This window comes from Lotus japonicus, chromosome 1, assembly GCF_012489685.1.
Source record: "Lotus japonicus ecotype B-129 chromosome 1, LjGifu_v1.2".
Lineage (NCBI taxonomy): Eukaryota > Viridiplantae > Streptophyta > Magnoliopsida > Fabales > Fabaceae > Lotus > Lotus japonicus.
The window spans coordinates 29,422,705-29,439,884 of NC_080041.1; the positions used below are offsets into that span (position 1 = coordinate 29,422,705).

A 17,180-nucleotide genomic window follows, 5' to 3' on the forward strand; every position below is an offset into this window, starting at 1 on the left:
CAAAGCTATATATTGGATCTAGGTTCTTTGTTTTTATATGTACCAGTTAGTAGCACTTTAAGCTTATATCTGACTTAGTTTAAATATTTGCTTTGTGAGAGTGTGGTTGTACTGGGTATTGGGGTGAGAGTGAGTGAAGTCTATGTGTTGTAACAATTTTCACATAGTGATAATTCTCTGGTTTCCGATTTAGGCAACAATCGTGGTTTTTTCTCCGGTTTCGGAGTTTCCACGTATTTTTCTTGTGTTGAGATTGTGTTTTATTTTTTCTTCAGCTGTGTTGTTTCCCAACACTCTAGATATATATCTTAATCTCTTACGAGATTACGATATCACGTACCAAAAACGAGACAAGCGGGGGGTAATAACTTTTTTTTCAAATCTCGACTAATATCACGAGATATCTCTTAATCTCGTGTAATATCGCAAGATTACCACGAGATTACGAGATTAGCTTGTTTTTTAAAAAATGTCAAAAAAATGTTTTGCCTAAGGCTAATTGAGTCACTTAACCCACAAATTTTAGGGTTTTCACTCATCTCTGTCGTTCTTGCCACTCAACTATGTCGTTCTTTCTACTTCTTCTCTCATCTTTGCGTGCGCAGCCTTCACTCATCATCTCGCGTGTCCACCAGCGCAACTTCCTCCTCCTCCGACGCGGCTTCCTCCTCCGTTTGATGAAATCCAATCTGATGATGAATGGATAACTAAAGAGGTAGATGTAGAGGATAATGATATAGACTACTCACATTTCTATTGGAAAATGCTCATCTCGTCCAGATTGATTATCTTTATTTTTCACTAGTTATCGACTGATTGCATTTGAGATTGTTGGGTTTCGGCATATTTCCATGTTTACTCATTTCTCTATTGTCTTATTAGCCGAGAAGTTCAACGACCTACTACTTTCCTTAATACAGCAGACCAATGATCTCAGTGTGATATGCCAAACACCAGTGAAGTCACCGGTTTTCCAGGTATAGATTTTACAACTAGTTTTCACATATCAGTTGCTGAAGAATTAATTTATGGGCTAATCACTCATTCAATATTTCTTTTTCATGTATCTAGTGGCGTGAATGAATGGGAGATATATGTAGGTACTTATTGGTTAACTTAGATAAACTAGGTTTGCACATGGTAGTATAACAAAGAAATGTTCTCTTACTGAGGTTCTGTTCTTTTGCATATTTAATTGATTTTGAGTACTATTACTATCACCAATTAGTTAAGTTGGTTGTCTATCATGAAGCTTGCGGACTTTTCCAAGAAGTAAGTAAGTAGACTTCAAGACCACCCTATGTTTCAATTTTCATGATGGATGATCAGTTATCTAGAGATGCCAGAGGTCCCTAATGGTATAGAAACAATGTAAATAATCTCTTACATTTAAGGGAGGTTGAAAACTCTCGTTAAAAAAACTTGCGTATAAGGGAGGTTTAAAACCCCCGCTAAAAACCGCCACTAAATGCATAATGCAGGTACCAGGGTTTGCTGAAAAACGCCGTCAATAATTTGTGGCGAGTGTAACTTCGGGGTTTTTCAAAACCCCCGCTAAGTAGCTCGCGGGGGTTGAAAACCCCCACTAAATGCAAAAAAAAAACCCCGCTAATTGACAGATATTTTGTAGTGATGATGGAGATGATGATTCTAGTTGTTCTAAATTCGACGGTGTTGTAGGATTTTAAGTTTGGACACTAGTGACTTATTTGTTCTTGTTTTAAGTTTATCTTAACTTGTATTGATGTTTTGTTAACTTGTTATGACTTGTGTACCTTAGGTTTGGATATTTGGTAATTTTATGCATGATTTTAATTGTCATTGTTGGATAATTTGAATAATTTTAAGTACTATTAGTGTGACTTAATCATTATTAAAATTTTAAAAGTATTATTTTTGCACGAGGTAATCTCTTACAAGATTACGTTACGAGATTAGGTAATCTCTAGAGATTGACAATCATGATTTCACTTAAGTTTACCTTAGTCCCATATCCATATATGAAAATATATAATTTTAATAAATTTAAATAAAAACTAGATATAAATATTATGCATGAGTTTTGCTTATTTGACAATTTTCTGTTCCATTTTATTTCCGTCTATTTAATTTTATTTATATCTTTATTCTTTTTCTATTACATCATCTATTATACCTCTCATTAATTATCGATTTATTCAATTATGCATATATCAATAATGTGCATAATTAAAGACGCACAAAAAAATAATGTACTGAGCCAACATTTTTAAATTCAACGTAACCCATGTAAAACTAGGATATTCCCAGTTAAATTCTTGAACATTACGCATCAATAGTGACATAGTGACATACTCCCTCCGGCCTCAATTGTAAGAAAAAAACATGGAAAAAATTTGGCCTCAAATATAAGCAAAAGTCATAAAATTCAACTCTATTTAATATTTTCTTTCCACAAATACCCTTACACATGCATTTTGTCATTTAATTTGTACAACTTCCTATATTTGTATTACCGAGCCGCTATAACTCATTTCCACACACATTCCCAAGTTAATTTATGCTTCCAAGTTTCTTACTAGTACTATAAAAAAAAAAGACTTACTCCTACACTACTTAAAAATGGCAGCGTCACTTGTACCAAAAGAAAAATTGGCAGCACCACATAATTTGTTTAGCATGCCTTCATTTGACTTGGGCACTTGTGATGATGAGGATTTCTCACAATTAATTGTTGAAGATTCATTAGAAGTGGTTCATCTTTGTATGTTTTGATTTTTTACAAGGGAAACATCAAAAGGCATATTACTCTGCACGTTACTGCATTAAATATGTGAGACAATTAATAGTATCATAACGGAACCAAATGCACCCTGTTTAATTTCATTAAATTTTGGTGTTTAAAACTAGAAGGTTATTTTAGTACTTTTAACCCATAGTTTATACAAAATTAATACAAAAATTCAACTTCTTAATAAGTGTGCAAATGAGAATATTTGCTTACAATTGAGGCCAGAGAGAGTATATAATCTATTCTAATAAATGATTTATCAACAACCAAAATATAAAATCATATATCAAGTTGACATATGGGTCCTTACGAACATCTATAATAACATATTGATCAAATTGATTGTACCCGACCATTACTTTCCTTTTTTATTGATCCGCGACAATTATTTCTAAAGCTATGTTTGACATGTCATTTCAGCTAGCTTATAACTTATTTGACTAGCTTAAAGCTTATTTGACTAGCTTAAAAGCTCTTCAAAAGTGTTTGGTGAAGGAGCTTATTTTAGTAGCTTAAAGCTTTAAGCTATCTCAGGTAGCTTATAGCTTAAAGCTTATTAAATTTATTCTCATTTTTATCCTTATTATTTTATTAAAATTCTACCATTATCCTTATATATTTATAAAAACACTAAACTTATTTTCCCCTCACACTTACGTATGCAGTTTCCGCCACCATTCCCGCCACACCGCTGTGCACCACAAGTATTATAAATATTATATTAATAAAAATAAATATTATATTAATAAAAATAAATATTATATTTTTAAGATGATATATATGTAGCTAATAAAAATATTTAAAGTGATAATAATTTTAATATTAATATCATATTGGTATTAACGTGAAAATAAAGTAATGTTAAATATAAAAATAATTATACAAGTATGTCCTTTTATGTCATTTTATAATTTCAGCTTGTTTAACAGCTAGTTCTACCAAACACTTTTGTTTCAATCACGTAGCTTTTCAGCTTTCAGCTATCAGCTAACTTATCAGCTTTCAGCTATCAGCTAGCTTATAAGCTTTTAGCTAGTTTTTCAGCTTTCAGCTAGCTTATCAGCTAAACATGCCAAACATAGCCTAAATCAAAACCTGCAGAAGAACTGGGTGGTGGTTCTGAGACATATCACAGAGATAGCAATACAGCAATGAACTATATATATTATTCAACAATGATATACACACACCTCATTTTTTAAATACTTTATTTCTACCTATTTTTGTTTCTATTTCTCTCCTCTTATCATCTATTACATATCATAATTTCTCTCTTTTATTTTTCTTTTCTTCCTATACTCCTCATTCCACCTTTTCCACCTCAAATGAGAGGTGTGTAAGTAACATTATTGTATATATTTTGCTCACTTAGGTACTGTACTTCTTCTTCCATGTAGGAGTGCGCATTGTAGATGTTTTCATCCTTAGCTGGAGATTCTTTAAGAGACTCTTTGTTGGTGTTTTAGTTTTTTACTTCTTGTTTTAGTTTTACGAAGCACAAAAAAATAACAATAATAAATATATCAAGTTCAAATAATTGTTTTAATACTATAATATTTATTTTTGTAATTCAAGTTCAAAACATCATCATATTTTTCCTATTTACACTTAATCTATAAAAATTAAATTAAATTTCAATAAAATAATCATATGTCACAATTTATTATAAGCCACAATTTAATATTATATAGTATATTAATCTAATTCTTTTTTTTATTCAAATTCTATTCCGTAATTATTCTATTTTTTATTATTCAAATTCTTATCTGAGTAGCTTATTCTTATCTTAGCTAGCTTAGAGATGTGTTAGCCTCATCTCACTTTTAAACTAATAATATTTCAATATCTTTTTTTGTTACAATAATCTTTCAATATCTTGATTAAAGAAAAACCTTTCAATATCTCAGACGTTAATATCTACTTATCAAGTTTTTAAATTCTATCCTAATTTAAAACATTGTTGTATTTAACTCGAAATCAAACTCCATAATTTTCGAGAGTTCGTAATCATATCATATAAGGAAATAAAGGTATATATACGGTGAAGTTACTTACGTGGGTACAAAGTTACAGACACTATTCATTAAATACTCTTCTTTTAACCCTTTTCTTGAAACAAGAAAAGAAAAAATAGGCTTCTTTTCACTGGGTTTTGAGGTGGGAGTGAGAGTTCAGTCTACAGAAGATTTTATAAGAAATCATCATCATCATCATCAATATGGTGGTGGGTACGGCGAATATTCCATCATGGTTACAAGCTTTGCTTGATGCTTTCAGAATAAGAGAGCCATTGGCACATTCTCCCAACTGCACTTGGAGCAAGAAATTCTTTACCGTCTTCTGCATTGACTGCTTGAAATTAGTTTGCAAGTTCTGTCAACACCACCAGCATAAAGAACACCAAGTACTTCCAGTAAGTAACATATATAATCTCATCTTTGAGTAAAATGCATGTTTCAATCAGTACTCAGTTGTGTAAATTTGTTGTGGATAAATTCTTTTGTGGTTTAAATGAACTGATTTGTGTTACAATAATGCGTTTGAGAATGAAGTCTCAAATTGACTAAAGATATGACTGAAATAATCTTTATAAACGGTAGAACAATTTTTACTGTCAAGATTCTAACCACTCACAAATACTCATTTATGCAAATTTCATGGGTGAGTTAGATTGACTCACATTTATGTGACTCATGGGTTGACTATGGTGGATTAAGTGGGTTAGAGTCCCATTATGCAGAAGTTCTTTTTTAACTAGTATTATTTATGTTTTTTCATGTACTTTTTCATTTTATAATCTTTTTCTTGAAATTTTATTTCTTTTAAAGATCAGAAAAGTTTTTTAATTTATGTGAGTCAACTCAACCAGTTTAACCCTCAAAACTTGAGTTGACTATTTCTTGGACTCACTTTTTGATTGAACCAGAACCTTGGTGAACTGGGTTGGCTGACTTTAAGAGACTTTTTGTGTGTTTTGTCTAAATTAGTTGTGCATTAAATTGATTCCTTTCTCTAATTTCTATTTTTCAGTTGTACCAAGCATCAGGTCAAGATGGTTTCAAGGTGAACGAGCTGTGCAAGCTGATAGATATTGAGGATATACAACTATATACAATCAATGCAATGCAAATAGTTTATGTCAACAAGAGAAATAATAAGGATTCTAAGTCCCGTAATAACAAAACTGGCAAAGAAGATGCCCCCAAGTGTGAAGTATGTGGCTGGGAACTCATAAAAGTTGGTAACAAGTTCTGTTCAATTGAATGCAAAGTAAGTGACTTTTTTACAGTGCATATATATACATATTTTGTTTCTTTATTTGCCACTATATCAATCTATACTATATGAAGTTGCTGATTGAGAATTTAATTTGTTGCAGGCTGCGAGTGGCCGAAATCTCTCCTTGAAATCTGATCAGTCTGTTTATCAAGTTAATTCAGTTTCTGTTGATCAAGTTTCTGATGATCTAGTTGAATCATGTAGGAAAAGGCAAAGAAAAGGGATGCCCACAAGAGCTCCTTTCTTTTAGATAATTCTTCTTTTTTGGGATGTTATTTTAGTTGGTTTTGGTACATATTACATTTTTCTAAGGAAGTGCTTTAATGGTTAGAAATATTCCTTTTTCATTTTTATGAATATCTATATGACTTGAAAATCTAGTTTACTGACTTAATCCACTTTAGTTCAGTTCCATGGATTTTAGAGTTTAGTTAAATGTAACTTTCATTCTGATCTTTTGGGAAGGTTATATTTTTCAGCTCTTTTTATTACTAAGATATCTCACAACCGACAATCATGAGACTAATTCTCTCGAGACTCGAATATCACATTAAATGTGTATGTCTCTTCTAACAAATATTTCTCCATACACCGCCTAAGGATCGTAGCTATCTACCAACTACTTGCTGGCGTATTTTCCAGTAGAACTAGCTACCCATGAGTTTGAGTTTGCCTCTAGAACCAGCTTGTGATCTTGAGGAAGTATCTGCAAACAAATCAAATAAAACATCACTTAAGACAGACTATAATCCACAATCTAAGTTTACCTAAATTAAGATTAATAGTATAAAAGGATCTGAGTAAGAACCTCAGGATCTGCTGGCATGCCATTTGCATAAGCATATGGAGGCTCACTCAAGGATTTATCATCTCTATTAGCACCCTTGGGTTGTGACTTCAAGGGACTGTCAACTACAAACTTTGCAAGCATTTCATCAGTGACCCAATCAACCACTTCCTGTAAAATCAAGAACTGCCTCAATAAATATGAATAGACCAAAGAGTTTATTGAAGAAGAATTGAATTTACATATAACCTGCACACTGCAGAGGATGTCAAAATAAGAAATGATAGGATCTAACAACTCAACATTTTGAGAAAATGTTTTTGAATTTTGCAAATCCAACATAGTTAAATTGAAAACAGCTCACATTTTGATATGCTTATGCTCTGCTTCTCCATGGCTTCATGGATACTTACCCTGATATCACATAAATCATAATATGGTCCAGCATAATAGGAAACTTCTCTTTCTCCACTTAGGGTGTGACTTAGCAATCTGTAATTAACACATCTCAAAAGCAATTATAAGGTCTATTTTCTTACCTACAGCAGAAGCCCTTTGCCAGTAGTGTACAAAGCTCTCTGCCCAATTGATTCCTTACAAATTAATGTTTCTGATTACACTCACAAACATTTTGCCTCAAACCTGAAATTGAAAAATTCAGCACTACACCTTTGTTTTTTTTTTAATCTCATACAAGCTTAGAAATATTATGCGTATATGAAATAGGAAAGGAATACGAGATCAAACAAAAGAAGATGAGGTTTTCACGAATCAGGATTGCAAGTAGCAGCCAGTAACAAGTCTTAGCTAAGAAAAACCCTTTTAATAGGACAGCAGTTGCTTGTATCAGTTGCATGAATTGAATGATGGCAAACAAGGATGAAGGTTACAAGTTATGGCCTTTATGACAGTGTTACATCAATATGATTGTAAAACACAAATGAAGAAAGCTCCATCCGAAGGAGATGGATGGGCATCGTGCACAGAAGTTGTGCTATTTCTGTCATGAAAAATTCACCCCTGGTCATGATTGTCCACAGCGGAAGAAGCTCCAAGTTTTCTTAATGGAGGTGGATGATGTTGAACAAGGAGAGGATGATGCAGTTCTTTCTCCTGATGTAGTCCTACAGTGTGTCTCAATGCCATTCATAGGGATTCTCAGCATCCAATGATGAGAGCAAGAAGAGGGTCTATGACCCTATGTCCTCATTGATACTGGCAGCACACTTTCATCAACCAGAAGCTATGTCACGAAGGGGTGGGCAACTCGCAACCTCAACAACCCTTGGAGATTACTGTTGCTGATGGCGGAATCATCCATAGTGTTAGCTTATGTGAAGACATCAAATGGCACAAGCAAGGTTATGATTTTTGCACTAATGCTATTGCCATTCTTCTAAGTAGCTGTGATATAATTTTAGGCATGCAATGGTTGAGACAGTGGGGGACCATATCTTGGGATTTTACCAATCTCATTGTTGAATTTTATATGGAAGGCATTGAAGTTAAATTTCAGGCCACTAGAGATGGGAAGGACAGGGTAAAATCATTATCATTTATTTACAATTGTGTCAAGCATAATGAACAATGAACATGCTAGTCTAACTAATTGGTTTATTTCAAGTGGAGTAATTAGTTCTTATGCACCAATTAGTGAACAAAAACGGAAAGGTGGCCAGAATTTAATTGATAAAGGTAAACCGAGAGCAAGTTTTGAACTTTGGTAAAGGTAAGCAGAAGTTTTCACCTCAAAGCAAACTGATGAACCTGCAAGAAATGAAGTGCTGGTGTGCTTAGAATACTAGGCTCATTTGTCTAACCTTCTCTTCTCTTCATTATAATTGCACAACTTATCTTCAAATATCAAGAATTTCGATTAATATTGTTAATCCCTAGAGGTTGCTTATTTGCCAACATACCAATGTGTAGATGCAAGAAATGCATAGTAATAAAGAGAAAATGGACAGAAAAAAGAACATTCCTCTCACAATTTTGGAAAGAACACAAATTTGACCTGAAACAAGACATTACAATTGCCAAAATTGATCTTTTCTACTTAGTAAAAAGACAATAACAAAAGTACAAAGACTCAACCTAAGTGAAACAAAACAAAGCAGAGCAGCCATTGACAATACTTGTTGTTGTGTTGATCATATCATTCCACAGCGACACAAGGGGCAAGTATAAGATGCTCGATTGCTAACACATTGATGGAGCCATTGAGCAATACACATTTTATGAAAAATGTGTGAGCATTTAGTGCTAACAATTTCTGACTTCAACCCATTATTGCAAAACCCCTCCAAACAAATTGCACAATATTGGTCACTAGAACTTGTGACTTTCTCTAACAAATCCACAACTTGAGATGGCAAAGGAACATGCTGATGAATCCTCACATGATCATCTCCAACTTGTGGTTGCCTTGCCACGACAATCCTGACATCGATATGCTTTAACACACGTCCTTCAATGTTGTTTTGTGCGATCATCATGTCTCTAGCGCATTCAGCCAATCGAGGAAGAATCGAGTCCAACAATTCACGGGAAATAGGCACAGAGGAGAAGAAGCGTCGCAAGAAGTTAGCGTAATCTATGTCTTGGAGTGTATACTCGCTACAATGGCACAAGATTAGTGAAAGAATGATGACTTGTCTGTAGAATCTTGTGGAAGTTGCTTGATCAGTGTAATCAAAGTGAAGGTGGAAGAACATGCTCATACTATCGTCTTGTGAGATCAATCGTCTTTCATGTACTAGCATTGGTCTCAGATTCAAGGAATATGGTAACGCCGCCATTAACAACAATTGTAAGTAAGTAACAGCAAAGAAAAGAAGAGAAATTGATTGAGTTTTCCATGTAATGGTATTATATAAGGTAAAAATTTCACACATTTTTAGTGCAGGATGCAAAGATTTGGTTTATATTTTCTTGAGATGAGACTGCATTTAATTAGAGATTTGTTTTGATAAAAAAAAATCATGTTTGATTAGGATATCTCTGTAATTAAGGATGTATTTTGGGATCATATATTTCAATTGCAACGGATACCAAATTTCTTTTTCTGAAACACGGATATACCAATCAATTATTTTTTCTTTTTTTTGAAAGAACCAATCAATTATTTCTTTTTATAAGCATTTTTTGTTTGTAATGTTAGTAAATTAGTCATCTTCAACCCTGCATCCTTCATCCTTCATCCGCAAACCTTTAGGTCTTCTAGCTCTTACCACTTGAACTAACCTAGAGGGGTACCAATCAATTTAAATTATGTTAGTTAGCTGCACGAGCTTTTCTATTTAACAATGGGGGTTGGCAATACTAATACTAATAACTACTATTATTTTGCCTCAAAAAATAACTATTAATATTATTATTCCTTTAAAAATATTATTAAAATATTTTAACCTCTATATATCTATTGAAAAAAATATCCAGGAATCTTTTATTCAAAACCAATATAAATAAGATTGCAGAGCTCTGACAAGATATAGTCCTATTAAGCCACGGTTCGTTTCGGTCTTGATTGATTTGTCATCTGCTTGCTATGATATGATTTTCGATGGCGTCTTTGGTGAGTCACTTTAAAAGTGAACCACCATGGAGCACTTCAATAATTTAATTGAAATGACAAAAATACCATCAGTTCTTCATTTTTTCCATCCTTGTCCCTCCTTTCCCAGTCTGTAGCAGAGCCACACCCACACCCACCCTTTCCAACTCCTTCATGGTGAAGAAGAAGACAGTCTTGTAAGCAAAACCAGCAAATAAAGAATCCACACAGCCACCACCAACTCTGGCCGGCCACCACCACCGCCACACAACGGGTTAGATCTCCTCTTTTTCTAGACCACCATGCATGTCTTTCTCCTCCACCAATCTGGCCCTTTCTCCTCTCTAACACCCTCTGTTAATAGGGTTATATACTATAAATCAAATCCTTAACTAGATGAAGCGTATTTATTTACACTAATTAATTTTTTATCGTCTCTCATCTATAATAATCGATTTTCCTAGTAAGATAATCAAAGTGGTTTTTCTAAATAATATTGATTCGGTTTTCTAAAAAATGATTTGTAAAAAATATTTTTTTGTCCTTTGGCCACCGGTCTCCACGGGGAAAGGGACCCCACGTGACTAATCTGGCTCGGGATACAGTAGTGATGTCTCTGGCCACAAAGGTATTATTTTTTACCTCAGAGAGGATCGAACCCGGACCAAAAGCCTAGGCGAGATCCCTTACGGAAATGCACATTCACCACTTGTGTCACCCCTTGTGGTTGATTTGTAAAAATCTAAAACAAACATCTTAATTTTTTCTAAAATGATTTATAATTAAAAATGAAAAATTTTCTAAAAATATCATAAGGAGGAAAAAATCTTCCTAAATTAGAAAAGATTCTTTTTGTTTGAATATGAGAATTTGATACGACACTTCAACACTTAAGTCACTGTTCGTCTGTTAGTGTGAGAGGTTCTCAGAAACTTGGATAGAAGGCTAAGTGAAAATGCTTAGAATCAATAACATATTGTGTAAATGAACGATAAAACATGTACTTATAAGATCATAGTCCTTGACGATTGTCTCTGCATGTGTGTGGAGAAGTGGCTTTGGGCTGCCTTGCATGGACTAATTGATCTCGATCCTCTGGCAACCGACCATACACTAACGCACAAGTGCTCTTTTCTGAGCCATTCTGCCAGCATGGTGATAGATGCTTTGATTCTAGCCTTTTGGTTGGCCGAGACAACCTTAGGTCGGGTGGTTGAGAAGGACTGAGCCCAAAACCTGTTGTGTCAAGAACTATCATGTCAAGCTTTGTTGAAGAGAGAAAACATTTCCGCTTACTTCGGAGAATTGTCTCGAGCAGGTTGGCACTTTCTACGCTCTACTTTTTTTTACTTAAATTTTCATTTTGCCACCCGAGTTACACTTACTTTTCCTTAAACCTTGTTAGCTCCAGAAACTTTCTTAACAAAAAATTGTGAATTACAGAATATATAGTCACATTTTCTTTGCTATGAGATTGGTATCAAAATCCAATCATCTTCGAGTAATGTAATAGGTAAAGAATTGAGAAATAAAAAAATATAGTGTGTGAAAATAAGATAAAAGAGTAATTGAGGTGTGAATAAATAAAACAATAAAAATTCGTTATCACCAACAGTGATTGAAAGGTTCAAAAACACACATAAGAATTAACTAATTAACATAGAGATCCACATGATCCTTCCAAGTACATACATTCTCCACTTCAGAGGAAGTCAAAAGACACACAATTTAGCACTGTTTTCCCCCAACAAACACATTGAGAAAACAAGGATTACACAGAAGGGCAAGCAGAATAACAAAAACAATGTACTAAAAGCTGCACTGCACAGTCTTTATTTAGAAATGCTACCATGGTACCCTTGTGAACACTCTTTTGACCCAATAAAATAAAGTACAATGGGTTAAGTAGAAGAGTGTTCAAGAAGAATGTTAGTATAGCATTTCTAATTTGATCAGCATTATTGGCACTAGCATGAACTATTCAGGATTACTAGGAGGTGGAGGTTTTGGTATATATGGATTAAGAGGAGTTCCATGCTGAACAGGAGCATGAACGAAAGACTCGCCCCCTGCTGGTACAGGTACTGGAGTAATTGGATGATAATCATCCAGAGTCATATCAGCCTTATTGTTGCTTCTCATCATGCTTCTGCCATTTTCCTGAACAGAACAACACTTAATAAATATGAATAGTATATATCTGTTTTTTTTACCAATAACTTTCTAAAAAACTTAGAAAATATGATAATATTTTTTTACAAGTATATGTCTAGTACTTTTCTTAGTACCTTAAAATAAAACCTTAATCATATAGAATTAGTTATATGTGACTTATGAATAAGAATAGAGCTAGTACAATTTTTAACTGCAATACATTGTCAGTTCCTTGGATTTTAAAAGCATATCCATACCTTCAGTTTCCTGCTCATGACTGAAGTCAGTGTTAGTTTATCACCACAGCTGGTAGCAACAAAATCTGGGAAGCCATTAAAATAGTCAAGTTTCACATTGTGTTGAGAATCTAAACAATTAATAAAGCATGCATATTAATATCTAATCTCCTTAGTCAAATGCATCTGAAATTTCCTACCAGAACATGAAAAAATGTACTATATGGCCAGGCCAGAAATTTGTTTAACGCGTACAATACATAGATTGAGTTACATCATAATCATTTTTATCTAATGCTTAAAGATAAGAGGAACTGCTTGAAGGTATTATACAATATCATTAAGAAAAGTTTGGCATAGAAGTCATTTACATCAGTGGGACTCGACGGCTGGACCGGAGGGTCAGGTGGGCGGGAGGATACGGTTTGCCAATGGTGGATCAAGGAAGGAGGGAGGTCCTCGGTGAAGCACTCATAAGAAGGGGCAGGAGTCAAGGATAGGTCAGCAAAGGGAAATCGGGTTTCGTCAAAAATGACATGCCGCGATATTAAAAATTTTCTGTGTGACAAATCATAACATTTATAACCTCTGTGATTCATCGGATACCCTAGAAAAACACACGGAGTCGATCGTGGTTGCAATTTGTTTATTGTAGCGGAAGGAAATAGAGGAAAACATAGACAACCAAAGACACGTAAGTGGGAGTAGGAAGGGTCGCGATGATACAACAGCTGAGTAGGAGAATCATTCTGAAGAGTCTTGCGTGGCAAAATGTTCAGAAGATATGTTGCCATTTGAAGGGCATGATGCCAAAATGAAGGAGGAACTGACGAATGAGCGAGGAGGGTGCGGATCATGTTGTTAATGGTGCGAATTTTCCGTTCTGCTTTGCCGTTTTGAGAAGAAGTGTGAGGGCAAGAGAAGCGAAAAATAAGGCCATTAGCATCACAATACCGATGAAAGGATTCATTGTCATATTCACGTCCATTATCACATTGAAGACATTTAATATTTGCTGAAAATTGTGTTTGAATAAGTGTAGCAAGAGTAGTAAACATTTCATAAACCTGAGATTTCTTGCTAATCGGAAACGTCCATAAAAAATCAGTGTGATCATCCAAAAACAAAACGTAATAACGATGACCAGCAGTACTTAAAACAGGAGACGTCCATAAATCACTATGCAAAATATCAAATGGTCTCAAAGTAATAGTTTCAGATGAACGAAAAGGCAACCGGACATGTTTGCCTAAAACACAAGAGTCACAAACAGAACTAGAACGCGAAGGTTCACAAAAAATAAGTTTATTATTCCTAAGATGGTTTAAAGCTGAGGAAGCTGGATGACCAAGTCGATTGTGCCAGACAGTAGAAGCAAGACCAGCAAAGGGAGAGGAACGAGTGACTGGGTAGAGGTCGCCGAGGCTGTTACATCTCAGGAGAGGCATCCCAGTCTTGAAGTCAGACACCGAGAATCCAAATGGATCAAAAGAAACAGAAACATTATTGTCAGTAGTGAGTTGTCGCACAGAAATTAAGTTTTTAATAATTCGCGGAGTGTGCAAGACATGATTGAGTGCTAAAGGTTTGTGAGGGGTAGGAATAGAAGTGTATCCTGAACCCTGAATTGGAATGCCCTGACCACTACCAACTATCAGTTTCTGATTTAAATGACTTAAATTAGAATAAGACGTGAGAGTACCTTGAGATGCCGCAGTATGGGACGAGGCGCCGGTGTCCATGTACCACGTGGTGTCTGTAGGAGTCAAGGACATGGTGTGCATGGCAGCAGCGATATCAGTGGGTGCTGGAGAAGCAGTAGCGGTGTAGGCCTGAGGACGCGGACCTAAAACGCCGGGTTGCGGCGGAGCACCCATGGGACGCGACCACTGAGATGTGGGGTAAGGACAAGGAGGCATGCCCCAAGGGGAAGGAGCCCAACCAGGGGGAGGAGCCCAACCCCAGGGATTCCAGGATGCCTGCGGTGGTGGGCGCCAGGGTGGAGGAGATGCAGCAGAGGAACCAGAGGAGCCAAATGATCCAGGATAACGGGAGCCACCTTTCTTCTTAGGTTTACTAGAACCACCCTGATAATTGCGAGTGTGCCCTGACCCATAACGATGGTTGGAGTGGCCCTGATCGCTGCGGTAGGTGGGGCGCTGCGGAGAGGAGTCAACGGAGGCCTGTGGACGGGAAGCAGAGGTGTGCAAAGCAGTCTGAGAGGCCGGACCGGACATCCTGGCGAGACCAGATTCCTCTAGAATCAACATGGAGCGGACCTTGAGGAAAGAAGGCAAAGGCTCGCTCTGACGGATCAGGGTGGCAACACCACGAAAAGGCTCAGTGAGACCAGAGACCAACTGAAGAACAAGACGATGGTCACTGACTGGGGCACCAACATTGCGCAACTGATCAGAGATATGTTTCAGACGCTGACAATAGGCCGAAACATTAGGAAAATCTTCCATGCGTGTGGAGATGAAATCCTGGTCGAGAGCGACAGCACGAGAGTTCTGATTGTCCTCAAACATAGAAGCGATACGGTTCCAAGTAGCCATAGCAGTAGAACCTTTTTCCATAACAGTGGAGAGAAGATCAAAGGAGATGGTGGAATAAATCCACTGCTTGACAGTAGAGTCAAGAGTAGCCCACCGAGCATAGGAAGCATCGGTGCGCGCAGGAGGCTCCAAACCAGCTTGTGGAATGATGTGGTGGAGCACCTGAGTGGCGTGAGCATGAGTTTCAAACAATTCAGCCCACAGAGCATAGTGGTCCTTGTCGAGCTCGAGTTTGAAAGGAATGTTGTTTTTGATGTTAGTAACAGCAAGGGCCGGATGAAACTCGGGCTTGACAGTGGGGGACGAAGGGGCCGTAGGTGTGGCAGTGGGCGTAGGAACCGTAGTGGTGTCGCCGGTTGGAGAGCCAGTTGTCGAGTCGGAGGTAGCCATAGAAACGGGTTGGCTGGAACCGGTCCGGTCCGGGCGAGTTGGATCCTGGCGAACCGGGAAGAAATAAAATAATAATAAAAAAAGGAACTTGGATCCTGGATCGGATCCGGCTGGGCACGCGGGTCTGCTGCCAACAACAAGGGCTGGAAGCGACGGGTGGGCGTGCGGTTGAAGGCGCGAGGGACAGCGGTGGCCGGCGGGAGGGACGGCGGTGGTGGCGGGACGTCCGACGAGCCTGGAGGCGCAGAGAGTCACGCAGGCACAAGGTGAGAAGACCTGTGCAGCGTGGTGAGAGTTCTTCGATGGGAGAGGAAGAACCGGCGACAGCGAGGAAGGCCTGTGGCGGCGGCGGCGCGAGAAGTAGAGGAGTGCTGCGGCGACGGCGGTGTGGCGGGTGCTAGGGGAGAGACAGCGGTAGTGGGTGGGTTTGGAGGGAGAATTTAGGAAATAAAATAAAAGGATTAGGTCAGATTGGAAGAGGGGATCTGAACCTGCTCAATGATACCATGAAGGAAATCAATTCCGTGACTGTTATTGATAATGAAATACCCTATATATACAACTTACCTAGTTGACTAACAATAAATATTAAACCCTAATTACAGGCGTAATTACAAAGAGAATAAATAATATCCTATTCTATCAAATATCATTAAGAAAAGTTTGGCATAGAAGTCATTTACATCAGAGAGCATAAAGGGGAGCACTTCAGGAGGCCCCTCCTCAACCCAAACCGAGTCAGTGAAGGAGAGTGAGATATATGATAAGCGATATAAGAAGAGAAAAGACAGATAGAAAAAGAAAGTGAGTGTCTAGCTTGGTAGCTTTTATCCACTGCATGTACCATGTTCCCCTCCCCGTAAAGATAAATTAAAATTCTAATAGGCAAAACAATAGTCAAGGTAATGCATTAGTGTTTCAGACCTATATATAAACTTTTTCTTATGTTTGAGAAAGACTAAACATAACTATTGTTGCATGAGATATAATCTTCTCAACTGAAAAAAAATGCAACTCATAATAATAATGAAAACAAGATATTTACCAGGAAACCAGCTGGAGGCAAAAGTTGGAGGAGTACTTAAGAAGTTAAAGAACATGAAAACTGCCCCAACCACCAAAAACAAACCACATAAGCCAGACACCTTCATTTCTATCACACTACACTACAAGTTATAATGACTTCCAAAACAAGAAGCAAGTTCTGGTCACAGCAGATTCATGAAACCAAACTGCCTCAAAACCTGGAAGTGAAACAAGACCAGAGCTTCCCAAACAGAACTCAATATTTGTTGATATACTATGTGTTTTGGTGTATTTTATTGCTGTTAATGTCGATCGTTGCTTTTCTGTCAGCTAACGTGCCTGAAGGGCTCGCATTTCCATTACAGTCTTTAGTGCCAACATTAAATACATGATCAGTCTTTTCATTCTCGATCCACTGTTCTGCAGC

At 36.7% G+C, this 17,180-nt stretch overlaps 3 protein-coding genes across 3 annotated transcripts; 1 reads left to right on the forward strand and 2 right to left on the reverse strand.

Moving 5' to 3' along the window:
- The first annotated feature begins 4,901 nt into the window (after positions 1 to 4,901).
- On the forward strand, positions 4,902 to 6,425 carry LOC130731774 (uncharacterized protein At3g50808). Its single transcript, XM_057583998.1, has 3 exons — positions 4,902 to 5,183; positions 5,801 to 6,040; positions 6,150 to 6,425. Exons 1-3 carry the CDS (start codon positions 4,989 to 4,991, stop codon positions 6,297 to 6,299), a joined length of 585 nt encoding a protein of 194 aa, XP_057439981.1. The 5' UTR covers positions 4,902 to 4,988; the 3' UTR covers positions 6,300 to 6,425.
- Positions 6,426 to 8,986: 2,561 nt separating this feature from the next.
- LOC130732123 (uncharacterized) lies at positions 8,987 to 9,634 on the reverse strand. The gene has a single exon (XM_057584239.1). The coding sequence runs from the start codon at positions 9,632 to 9,634 to the stop codon at positions 8,987 to 8,989; it is 648 nt and encodes a 215-aa protein (XP_057440222.1).
- A 2,732-nt stretch (positions 9,635 to 12,366) lies between these two features.
- Positions 12,367 to 16,109, reverse strand: LOC130732135 (uncharacterized). Its single transcript, XM_057584248.1, has 4 exons — positions 14,482 to 16,109; positions 13,918 to 14,028; positions 12,801 to 12,910; positions 12,367 to 12,549 (listed from the first exon to the last, which is right to left on the reverse strand). Exons 1-4 carry the CDS (start codon positions 15,725 to 15,727, stop codon positions 12,367 to 12,369), a joined length of 1,650 nt encoding a protein of 549 aa, XP_057440231.1. The 5' UTR covers positions 15,728 to 16,109.
- Positions 16,110 to 17,180: the final 1,071 nt, after the last annotated feature.